At 38.1% G+C, this 13106-nt stretch overlaps 1 protein-coding gene across 1 annotated transcript in view; it reads left to right on the top strand.

Annotated features, from left to right (window-relative positions):
- Nucleotides 1–13106, top strand: part of COG5 (component of oligomeric golgi complex 5) — a 319388-nt gene that overhangs the window by 145 nt on the left and 306137 nt on the right. Inside the window, exons 2-3 of the mRNA XM_078442554.2 lie at nucleotides 4750–4889; nucleotides 8745–8802. Of these exons, the coding sequence (XP_078298680.1) occupies nucleotides 4750–4889; nucleotides 8745–8802 (198 nt within the window). The remainder of the gene's footprint in view (nucleotides 1–4749; nucleotides 4890–8744; nucleotides 8803–13106) is intronic.

Here is a 13106-nt window from a genome sequence, read left to right on the forward strand (position 1 = left end):
TGGGTCTCGCTGGGTGGTGGGGCTAGGGGACTGTCCTGCTCCGCATCTGGGCCCGGGTGGTGGACTCAACCCGTCGCTTTGCAGAAAGTTTTCCGGTCTCGACGTGACCACTCCCCCCCGCCCGGCCCCCTGGCGTCTGGGTGGTATAGCCTCGCAAACCTGTGTTTCCACAGACTTGCTGTCCCCTTCCCTTCCGGGTGTCCAAGGGACTCCTGGTTTCTGGTTGCTTCTCATTTCAACTCTACCCTTCATGAGCCCGAGGTTTCCCTGAAGTCCTGGGACCCTGCCGTACTCCGGTGACCCAGGTTGATAGCTACTGGCTGCTGCCGCAATTCTTGATGAAAGGAGGAAGCGTTGGATCCCAGGAAAAGTGAAAGACCTAGAACAGATAGAGGACAGCTTTTAATGTCAGAGGGCCTCCTTTCTAAGTAGTGTCGGAAGCATCCTTTAACAAATTCTTGGATGACACAGGTGGCTCACTTGCAGGCTTGTTTGTTTTTTACAAGGCATTTGTCCATAACCATACACGGGGGAGAGTTCAGAGCATTAGTTCAGGCTGGGATTAACCATATGTATTGAATATAGAAATTCATTGATAGTTTTGGACAGGAGAAGACCCCGGGAAATAAATATAGTGCGTTTGAGAGGCACATTAAATTGTTTTAATTCAGTTAACACGCCGCAAGTTTCTTACTCTTTAGAATAAAATTCAAATGTCTAAGACCCTTCCTCATCTGTTCTTAATTTTCTTCCCTAATGGCCTTCACGTTCTACCCTGTATTAAAATAATTTGTATACTTATCCTCTTCTACAGCATTGTAGAACCACTTTTTATATTCCACCGTGTTAGAAACAGTACCTTTCATACAGTAGGTGCAAAATAAGTATTTTTAATTGAACATCACAATAAGCCAAAGTAGGTTATAAACGAATGAACAGCCTAAATTATTGTTTTTCTCTGCGTGTTGTATATTTTATTATTGTCCTTAATTACTTCTGAAAATTTATATACTTTTGTCAAAACTTACTAAGGAGGTGGTTTTCTGAATTAGGATGTGTTAGATTCTCTAGGTTAGGATCTCTGTCCAATATATCATTGTATCTTAAATTCCGTTCAGCCACGTTTTGAACTTCTAACATACGTGCAATTCCCCCCCTCAAGCAGCTTACCATTTTAGTAGGGGAAATAGTCTTGTAAAGCTATAAAGTTAAGCATTATTATGTAGTGTTTTTAGGGTAGCAGAATTGTGTATAAAGTCAAACAATGCAGAAGAGGAGGATAACTGGGAGTGGTTAGGGGAGTGTCAGGAAAGGCTTTCTAGATGGAATTGGTTTTGAAGTATAAATAGAACTTCGCCAGGTGAAGAAGTGGAAGAAACAACACATATCAGGCATAGGTATATATTTCAGTAGGATGCATTCTGGAATTGTAATCAGTTTTTAAAGGGTAAATAGTCCTTAATTTTGCCTTCTGTATTGTCCTATTTAGTTATTTTTTCCATCTTCCACAGTGATTATTTAAATCTTACCCTTTCAAACCTCTTCTTTCAAGTTCAACAAATGTCTTTAAACTTCCCTGAACGAAAGATCATCCATCAGATGTGAGCTTCCTCCATTTCTTGCCATTAAACCTAACCTTGTAACTGTCCTTTCTTTTCCCCTTGTATTTCCAATTACAGTACAAGTGGAATTTCTGCTTCTGAGGACAGTCCTCCTTCCTGTGCTCTGGATTTTTTTTCCTGTCTCTTCAAAGACCCAGTCACCCTCATTCTATGCCATTGAAATCTCTTTGCCAAGGTCTCTGATTACCTCCTTGTGAATATAGCAAATGGACACTTTGGTCCTATCTTACTTAAACTTTTAAAAAGGGTTTGACTCTTTTCTTTAAATACTTGTCATGTGACTTGTGAGTTCTATGCTTTAAAAAAAATTCCTGATTCTTTAAGGGTTCTTTTTTCCAGGTTCATTTAGTTGCTTGTCTTCTTCAATGTGCTCCTAATTCAGTGGTTCACTCCATCCATTCTCTTCAACATTACTAAAACATTAAACATTTTCTGTCCATAACAGTGCTTGATTATGTAAAGAATCTGCCAGTGGTAGAGGATAAGATTGATAGGATTGGTGAGCAGATGCATAGTTTGAATAATTTCTGGGGTGTTTCTGATGTGCCTCCTGTAGGAATGAGATAGCTATAAAAGAGAAGCATTATATGACTTTTCTCCTGAAGGACAAGTCCAGTGGCCAGTACTCAGCTTTTGCTGTATTTTATGTTTTTAAGGTCTTTGACACTACTTTCCACTCTCTCTAAACCATCCTTTGCCATTCTTCCTTGTTTTTCTTTCTCTTTGAATGCTCCTTAGTCCCTTTGATTGCTTTCATTTTCTCCATCTACTTCCAAATTTTTGGTGTTTTCCTGGCTTCTAACTCAGTCTTCTCCATTTCCCTTTTTTTGTGCATTCTAAAATTTATTCTAAACCATCTGGGTTTTTTTTTTCATGGTTTCAGAATTAATATGGATGCATACAAATACACATGATTCTTATTTCTCAGCTATAGAATTATTGTCTACTGGACATTTCTATCTTGATGGTGAACAGGCATGACTAGTTTTACATACAAAAAGTTAAATATGAACAAATAGTTCAGGTGCTATATGTGAAAAAGTGAAAGTACTTTTTTTTTTAACCCCTTTAATCTTCACATTAATTGTATGTGGTTAGATTTGTGCTTGTTTCCCATATAGATTGTGAGTTCCTTGAAGGCAGTATTATGTTCATTTTTGTCTTTACACAAAGATGGCTAGTGGTCCAGCTTAATGCACAGCTGAATTCCGTATGTCAGTTACTTGGCTGAGAATCTTGGGAATCATCCTTTTACTTCTTGCTCTACCTAATCACCCGTCTTCAGCTTGTCACTAAGTCTCACACATTATAGTGTCTGAATATTTGTCAAATTAGTCACTTTATTGACGTTTTTATTGCCATTGTCTTAGGCCTTCATCATGTCTCTTGGGCTGTTAACACAGCATCTTACTGGCCTCTGTAACTCTAATAGAGCATGTGTTACTCATGTAATACACGAGTGAGCTGGTAAACCAGCTTTCTGGTAAAAGAGGGGAAGCCCTGGTTTTGTAGTGTATGCCAATTTCCATGGTATAAATACTCTCACCATGGTCAGTTTTCAGATACCTGTGATGTCTGCTGGCTCACACAATTCCTGAAAATTTAATAATTGGCTCTTAAAGGGGCCGGTCTGAGCCAGCTCCAGTACACTGCTGTGTGACTAATCCCTTTCAATCACCCTCCATACTGCTGCTGGAAACTAAAACAGAGCTGACAGTGCTCTTTCTTATCTTTTACCTCAATGGGATATGGTCTGAACATTTTAGAGATGTTACCAGTCTTTTTCAACTGCCCCCAACCTTCCTTTGGAACCTTGACTCTCTCATTCTTTCCCACCATGTGCTCGAGACACACTGAAGTCAGCATTCCCCTTATTTCTCAAAATACGCTGTGGCATTTGTTGACTCTAAACCGTCACTCTTTATCGGAGTAGCTTTCTCCACTTTGCTGCCTAGCCGGATCCTTAATTCTGAAAACTACTTGGCAAACTGGAAGGAAATGGGGTTCCCAGAATTAAGGCAAAAGTAGCAGCTTTTCTTTGAGAGTAGTCAAGAAAGAGTCTTTGCATTTTGCAGAATAATACTTCCAACTGAAATATAAAGTCATTCCTTCTACCAGAATCCAACCACGTATCACGCATTGTTCAGACTCTAAGGATGTGGTAGTAAACAAAACAAAGCCCTTGCCCTCATGGAGCATACGTTAGAGTGGAAATAGACAATTGAAGCTTTCTTGTAAGGACTCTGTTCTTTTGGCTAATTTTATAATCTCTGTCAGGGTAGTCTTATATCCACTATATGAGTGGAAGACAGCAGTTTTATATCTACACTGAGCTTACTTCTACATAATTATTTTTAACTCCTAATTATTTCCAGTTTTGAGTTTCACTACAGAAAGATATCTTCTTAACATCTAGTATCACTTCTTTTTCCTGTTGATGAAGCGTTTGTTTTGAATATAGTCTCTTTTTCCATTTACTTATTTTGCTCATAAATCCTTAATTTCAGTGATACCTGTAAGTGTGTATTTGCCAATTTCTATTAAAATTCCAGATCCACTGTATTATGATAATATTTGTGCATAGATTTAGAGATATCGGAGGCCATAAATACCAAATGTGGTAAATTTTCCTGTTGTCGTTGTTGGTGACCTTGTTTTCTTGCATTAAAGGCTGTAGTTTGTAGTTAATTTTTAATCTTCTACTTCATATTTTCCTTCCAACTCCCTGATAAAAGTTAACTTTTAGCAGTGTAATGTCGTGGTTCAGAGTGTGGGCTGTGCAACTAGACTGCCCGGATACAAATCTTAGACAAGTTGGACAAGTTGCATGCCCCTTCTTTACCTGTCTCTTCGTCTGTGAAATGAGGGAAATGATGGTTCCAACAGGGTTGTGTGAGGATTGAATGAGTTAACATGTTTAAAGTGCTGAGGTCATTGTATGGCACAGTATGCTCTCCACCAGTATTTCCACTCTCTTCTGTTGTTGCTTCCCCCTCCTCATTTACAACAGAAGCGTTTACACCAGTTCTTGGTGTATGTTATCTGTGGGTGTAATTGTTCTGTTGTCTAATATCCGTGCTTTAGTGCGGTATAATTAATAAAGACTTTTCCTTATTTTTTCCCCTAGAGTGTTACAGTGATTTTTTAAATGAAGACTTTGATGTGAAGACTTATACTTCCCAGTCTATTCATCAAGCTGTAATTGCTGAACAACTAGCAAAACTTGCCCAAGGAATCAGTCAGTTGGATAAAGAACTACATTTACAGGTATTTCCAATCTTTGGATCATTCAGCCAAAAGTGATAATTTATCATTTTGTAATCTTTTTATTATTTAATCTAACTGCATATTTAAATGAACAGATGTATAACGTAACCAGTGTGGCTTCTTTTTTGAAGCATGTGTTTGAAAAGTTTTCTGTAAACTACTTTTTGTTAGTTGAAAAACCAACATATCCCCCTCTCCAAAAGCTTTTGTTCCTACTTTGTTTTCACCACCTTAACTGATGTGCAATGAATGTAGGTGGGCAAAAATAGGAAGCATTTGATAAAAATAATAGAAAATGGAATTATGGGAGTAGAACAGTGTGAGTAGGAAAAATTGGGTGTTCACATAGACAGTTCCCACTTTATGAACACAAAGTGTACCATTATGCTGAAATTACAGAAAGGTGATAAACTTCTGGTAGATAAAACACAAAATGGGGAATTAGGAGATAGGTTCTAATCTCAGGAGATAGGTTCCCTTTTAGATCACTTAATGTCTTTGAGTTTTGCTTTAAAAAAATTTTTTTTTTTTTTTTTTAATGTTTGTTTATTTTTGAGAGAGAGACACAGAGCGTGAGTTGGGGAGGGGCGGAGAGAGAGAGAGAGAGAGAGACACACACACATGCAGAATCTGAAGCAGGCTCCAGGGCTCTGAGCTCTCAGTACAGAGCCCGACACGGGACTCTAACCCATGAGAGATCATGACCTGAGCTGGAGTCAGATGCTCAGCCAACTGAGCTGCCAAGGTGCCCCATGAGTTTTGTTTTTAAAAAGAAAATCTATTAAATGGGTTGGAATGAATAAGGAGGAAGAGATTCTAGTAGATCTTGAAGGTTCCTTTCTCTTTTACAATTCTGTAATTTTTATAGGGGGTTTATGGTATACTGCCTAGTTGTTGGTTTTTGTTTGTTGAGTAGGCACTTAATCAATATTTAAGTGAATGAACAAGTACGTGAATAAATGGACTGTTTACTAGGAAACTTAGATCTCGTGTAGCATGAAACATGTTCACTTAAATTTTTTGTGTTGTACTTTATCAATTAAGAGTAGTTAGGACTACTCAGGACTGAGATGACTTTTAAGGTCATTTTAACTTTGATTGTATAATTGGAGTTCAAAATTTATTGACAAATATTTATAAAACACTTTTTTAAAACATTTATTCATTTTTGAAAGGCAGAGAGAGACAGAGTGCAAATGGGGGAGGGGCAGAGAGAGAGAGAGGGAGACACAGAAACAGAAGCAGGCTCCAGGCTCTGAGCTATCAGCACAGAGCCTGACTCGGGGCTCGAACTCACAGACTGCGAGATCATGACCTGAGCCGAAGTCGGCCACTTAACCAACTGAGCCACCCAGGCGCCCCTATAAAACACTTTAAATTGTCAGGATTTGCATTAGGCTGTGGAGACAGAAAAGTGAACATATTTCTCAGCTCTCCAAAGACTCACAGACCAGTAGCAGATACAGACAGAAACAGTAACAGGCAAATGATGCCTGTTTTGTTTCGAGTAGTACAAAGCTTTCATAAAAGCAGGGGAGAATGCACTTAACTCCGCCTAGAGTTCTCAGGGATGGCTTTTTGTAAGAGTGCCTGAAATTCTTCTTTTTTGTGGTTGGTACTTTTTTCCCCAAATTTTTATTTAAATTCCAATTAGTTAATATACAGTGTAATATTAGTTTCAGGTGTAGAATTTAGTGATTCATCAGTTACAACACCCAGTGCTCATCACAGGTACACTCATTAATACCCATCACCTGTTTAGCCCATCCCCCCACCCTCTTCCCTTCCAGGAAGTCTCAGTTTTTTCTCTCTAGTTAAGAGTCTGTTTCCTGGTTTGCCTCTCTTCCCCCTCTCCCCCCATGTTCATCTGTTTTGTTCCTTAAATTCCACATATGAGTGACATCATATGGTATTTGTCTTTCTCTGACTGACTTGGTTCGCTTGGCATAATACTGTCTGGCTGCATCCACATAGTTGCAAATGGCAAGATTTCATTCTTCTTGTGGCTGAGTAATATGGTTGGTATTTTCTTTGTTCCTTGCATGTAGTACCTTCTCTGCAGGAATCAACAAAAAACTAAAAATGTATTTAACATCTCTTAGAGGGGGCAGGTTACACTGATAGTAGTTTGGGATATGAAGTAGAATACTAGTATGACATCTGAACCTGCTGTAATTGTTTTTCTGCAGAAGCAAAATTGGGATAATTCTAACTAAACCCATAACAAAATTTAAAATACCACTGAGATGATTAACAGTAGATGTGGTGAAGTACGTACTCGTTGGGGCTTAGGATAGGACACAGAAACCACTCTAGTTATGTAAAGCAGGAAAATGTTTAATACGGAGAATTAGACGATTATGAAATCAGCCGGTGGACTGAGTTGAAGGATCTACCTTCATAGATGCAATGCAAAGGCCTGGCACTCCCATGCCAGTGCTAAAATTCCACCTGTAGGTATCTGGTGATGAAATTTTGGAATGATTGATGTGGCTATTCCAAATGTCTCTAAATTCTCAGGTCTCAGGACCTTGCTTATTACTAGCTGAAACAGTAACAGGAAAGTAGCTTTCCTTTCTTTTCTGTCTCTCAGCTCTCTTGGAAATTCATCCAGCTGGCGGCAGAGGAGTTTCTGAAAGTATAGTATTTTTCACACAGGAAAAAGAAGAGTGGAGAATTAAAATTAGTCTTGTTAGGATGGACGACACATTGATGGCCCTATCAGTGGACTGGGGGAAAATTCAGACATATTCTGGCAATCTTAAGAGACGTAGGAGACCGAAAGTAATTTCAGAAGCATATGTGATAGAAAGGGACATGATAGAAAACAGTGATAACTGAAGCAGGACAAAATGGAGGACAATACAGGGGTTCCAGTGAATGAATTTTTGCTGACTAGGAGCTTCAGTTTACAGCCTTCTTATGGATCTTCTTATTCATTGGAATTGAAAAGGTACAAAATGGTAAGGATTCTTGCATTATTCTAGAGATGAAGGATTTCTTAATGTTTCTAGGAATCTCTTGCATGTGGCTTTTAACTCTTAACCTTTTTGGTTTTTTCATGTGATGGTTCACACTGCCTTAAATTTCATAAAAATATCAGTCATGTGCAAGGAAGAGGGTTTTCTGTGACCTTCGGAAACTGAAAGCAGAGAAATGTTCAGGGATAGGTGGGTAGTGACTCCACGTTATCTTTTCCGATTAGAATGTGGTCTTGGGGCACCTGGGTGGCTTAGTCGGTTAAGCATCCGACTTTAGCTCAGGTCATGATCTTGCGGTCTGTGAGTTCAAGCCCTGTGTCAGGCTCTGTGCTGACAGCTCAGATTCAGATTCTGTGTTTCCCTCTCTCTCTCTCTCTCTGCCCCTCCCTGGCTCGCACTATGTCTTTCTCTGTCTCTTGAAAAGTGAATAAACATTAAAAAAAATTTTTTTTTAAATTAAAAAAAGAATGTGGTCTTGATGATGCTGAATTAAGTTCAAGAATTAAGAGAACCTTAAAAAAAAACAACCGAAACTAAGAGAACCTAATGTTTGAAAACATTCTTTACAGGGAAAGCATATAATAGCATGGCAAGAATAGGTTTTGTTTTGTTTTTCAATTTTGGCACAGCTCTATTTGTACTTCCCATTAGGAAAGAAAAGGACTGGTGAAAAGGTTGTGTCTTTTTGGCTTTGTATCAAACTATAAGCATGTTTGTGTGTCTGCTAATAACTCCTTTCAAACACTCCTTTTAATCTGTATTTTATTCTTTTGGGTTAGTGTTTGGGCCTTCCTATATGAAGGGAGACCTTTAATTCTACATTGTGGTTACAAAGAAAAATACCTAATACTTAGAGCAAATTCTTGATTTTCAGGTTGTTGCAAGACATGAAGATTTATTAGCACAAGCAACTGGGATTGAGTCTTTGGAAGGTATGTTTCCATTAAGTACTATAAATTAGATTGAGCTAGACCAGGGGTTAGCAAACTTTTATTGTTAAGGGTCGGATAGTAAATGTTTGAGACTTTGCAGGCCATACCCCCTCTGTTGCAACTACTGAACTCTGCTCTTCTGGAGTGAGAGCAGCCAGATAATATGAAAATGAATGTGGCGTGTTCCAACAAAACTTTAATAAAACTTTGCTGACCTCGGAGTTAAACTGAGTTCAAAACCTTGCTTTGGCACTTAATAAATGTGTGACCATGGACAAGTTATTTCACCTTTGTGTGCTTCACTTTTATCCGTAAAGGAGGAGTATTAATATGTACCTACATGGTGTTATTTTGAGGATGAAGTGAGTTAGAAAAATGCTTAGAACAATTCCTGGCACATATTTAGTGCCTCTAATAAAATTCACAGTTAGAAAATTGTTAATAAAAACATCAATACCACCAGAGTAAGTAATAGTAGAAGTAGGCTTGAATGCTTTCCTTATATTTGGCTTTCTTTGAAACTCTTTTCAGTGCAAGCATAATAGAATAATAATAACAGGGAATTTTTATTTTTATAAGTCTTACTATTTTTGATTGGCCAAGTCTTTTGTGAATTTTCCTCCTCTCTTGATTGAATTAAACTACATCTTATAAATATGGAATTTTCCTTAAATTTGTTTATTTAAGTAATCTCCACATTTAGCATAAAACTCAAACTCACGATCCCAAGATCAAGAGTCCCAGGTGCACAAAGTATGGAATGTTAATAATCACGTTTTACATTGTCACTTGTGATTAGTATTATTAATCATTGCACATCAAAAGAAAACTAGGTGATTTTCCCTATGTTGATTGAACTCTTGAGGAGGAAGGATATATTTTTTTGTGATACAATATTAATGCTTCCCCCAGTGCTGCTTATGAACTCAGAGGTATTCACTTACTGTCAGTAGGTACATTGTTTCCCAGACGTCATGATGAAGAACTTAGTATTTGGGGGAATAATAGTTTGTTGCTTGAATATTTAAGATAGATATCAGACTATGTTCTTGGGAAAGCTAAGAAGCTCTAAGTACTGACCACTTACTATTAGAAATTATTTTTAATCTCATTTTAGGTGTTTCTGGAAGCAAGTAAATAATATCCTGTATTAATGGTGATTTTTAAAAAATAAGTGGTAAATGATTTTTTTCATTTGTAAAACCCGTAAGAATGGCATGGTAGTACACTGATTGTGAGTCTATATAGGTGTAGATGAATCCTGTCAGCAGAAGTACTTCTTTTTCTTATATTCTTATATGCATTTTGGTCCATAATGTGCTTGTTTTCCCCAAAAAGCTTTTCAGTGATTATAGCATTTAAAATATACTGTTAGACTGAGTTAGAATGACTGTCCATTAGATGAGTGTTTGAAGTACAAAGGCAGCCTTCTCGGAGTTCCTGTGATAATCTAAGAATCTTCTCCAGATTATTTGAACATAAAACGTCAAAGTCTGAATTAGTATTCATTTTGGCATGATGTGTATTTCTAAACACCTATTAGAATGTTGAGATGCTGGAAAGTGTGATATGTTTTGGAAAACAAGTGTTATACCAACTTCTACTTCATCTAATTTTTCCCCCAAATATTGAAGATTTTTGCCACCTAAGTAGTTTGGAATTAAATTTATTGAACCTATTTTATTAAAAGTCCCCTCTTATTCATTTTTCATTCATTTAATCATTTATTTTTTTATTAAACTTTTTTTTTTTTTTTTTTTTTTTTTTTTAGCATTTATTCATTTTTTTGGGAGACCAAGACAAAGCATGAGCAGGGGAGGGGCAGAGAGAGAGGGAGACATAGAACCTGAAGCAGGCACTAGGCTCTGAGCTTGACAGCTCAGAACCTGATGCGGGGCTTGAACTCATGAGATCATGACCTGAGCCGAAGTCGGCTGCTTAACCAGCTGAGCCACCCAGGTGCCCCTCATTTATTCATTGAAATATTAGTTGAGAATTTGCTAGGTTCCAGACAGCTCTGACAGAGTCTTTGTTCTTATGGAATTTAGAAGTATATTTAATTAACCCTATTTTATTAAAAAGAGATACCCTCATTCCCTCATTCATTTGTCCACTCAAACAGTAATTTAGAACTTGTTTAGGTACCAGGCACCTGTGAACAACAGACAAAGTCACTGTTCTTATGGGACTTATGTTCTAATGTGGAGAAGCAGACAAAGAAAATCGACAAATTCAGATAATTGTAAGTCCTACAAAGAAAATAAATGGATGACGGTATGGAGGAAGGGGAGTCCCTTATTAGGATGGTCAGGGGGCGCCTGGGTGGCTTGGTCGGTTAAGCGTCCGACTTCGGCTCAGGTCATGATCTCACGGTCCATGGGTTCGAACCCCGCGTCAGGCTCTGTGCTGACAGCTCAGAGCCTGGAGCCTGTTTCAGATTCTGTGTCTCCCTCTCTCTCTGCCCCTCCCCTGTTCATGCTCTGTCTCTCTCTGTCTCAAAAATAAATAAACGTTAAAAAAAAAAAAAAAAAAAAAAAGGATGGTCAGGGAAGGCCCTTTTGAGAGTATGATGTTTGAACCGAGCCTTGAATGATAGAAACAACCACCACATACAAATCTGGGGAGAAGAGTGTTGAAAGTTGAGAGAGGAATAAATGGGGAGGTAGGAATGAGCTTGGGATGTACGAGGGGCAGAGAGAAGGCCCGTATGAGTGGAGTTTAATGAGTGGGGAAGAGAATCGTACGTGAGGTTCTTAGAAAGGAATTTTGATTTTCGTTTTAAGTGCAGTAGTAAACCATTGGAGGGTTTTTATTAGGGACATGATGTAATGAGATTAATGCTATAAAAGTTTTCTCTGGTGGTTCTATAGGAAAGTAACAGTAAAATCAGGGGTACCAATTTAGAAGATGCTAGAAGAGTAGAGTTGATGGCGCATTGGATTAGAGTGGTAGATGGAAAGACAGGGAAGTGGGTGGGATAAAATGGGGGCAGAGCTAATAGAATTTATTGATGGGAGATGAAAGGGCTGAGGGAAAGAAGTCACCAAGTTTGATTCCTTATTTTTTAGTCTGAAAAATTGGATTGATGATGGTATGGGTAACTGAGCTGGGTTAGAATGGAGAAGATTGTGACTTTGATAGGGTGGGGAGGGCAGAAGTTATCTTGGATGTCTTAAATTTGACATAAGAAAGTTGAGGGGCCAGGTGTGTGTGTGTGTGTGTGTACACATAACTGTATATGTGTGTGTATATTTGCATATATATATTTGTGTATGTGGGTATGTATATGCATGTATACATCTGTATACATATATATGTGTGCACACACATGCAGATAGAAAATCTCTGTAGACATTTGTACATATGTATGGATATGTGTATATAAAATCGGTATTTTATTGAATAGATAGTATTTAAAACATTGGGGTTGGGTGAATTCCCTAAGAGATACATAGATAGAGAAGAGAAAATGAGGATTAAATCTTGGAGTAGAACTCAAACAGAGGAGGAGTAGGAGCAGCTAATGTAATAAGAAGAAACCTAGGGAGTGTGATGACTTGGAAGCCTAGAGAAAAGAAATGTTTTAGGGAGGGAGTGGTTTAACTGTGTTGTGAATTTCTGGGGCGCCTGGGTGGCTCAGTCGGTTAAGCATCCGACTTTGGCTCAGGTCATGATCTCACTGCTTGTGAGTTCGAGCCCCGCGTTGGGCTCTGTGCTTACAGCTCAGAGCCTGGAACCTGCTTCGGATTCTGTGTCCCGCTCTCTCTCTGCCCCTCCCTCGCTCATGCTCTGTCTCTCTCTACAATAAATAAAACATTAAAAAAAAAACTGTTGTGAATTTCTGAGAATTGGGACAAGATAAAGACAGAACTGACAATAGAATTTGGCATGTTGGAGATTTCTGGTGACCTTGATAAGATGTGTTTTGGTCGAGTATTATGAAAGTCTGTTGGAGAGTGGGTGGTGGAGAGAATAAGGAAGTGTTGATAACAAGGGCAGCTTATTCCTGGAGGTTTAAGATCAGTAAGACAGAAAACCAGCGGAAAAATGAGAATCCTCGGGTCCAGATGGGATTCTGTTGGACTGAACCATATTAAAGCATATTTGTATGCTGGTAATGCTTATTCTAGTATTACTTCATCTAATACATGACAGCATTCTGTACCTAGGTTTATTTAGAATATTATGTTTTAAAACTAAACGTAGAAACTGAGTTTTAAAGAATGGAGTTCAAAATAATTAAAACTGTAATATTGAAAAGCTTATTTTTAGGTCCATAAAGTAGTAAAATTTAAGATCCTTCT

The sequence above is a fragment of the Panthera onca genome, chromosome A2 (genome assembly GCF_046562875.1).
Source record: "Panthera onca isolate mPanOnc1 chromosome A2, mPanOnc1 haplotype 2, whole genome shotgun sequence".
NCBI classification, from domain to species: domain Eukaryota; kingdom Metazoa; phylum Chordata; class Mammalia; order Carnivora; family Felidae; genus Panthera; species Panthera onca.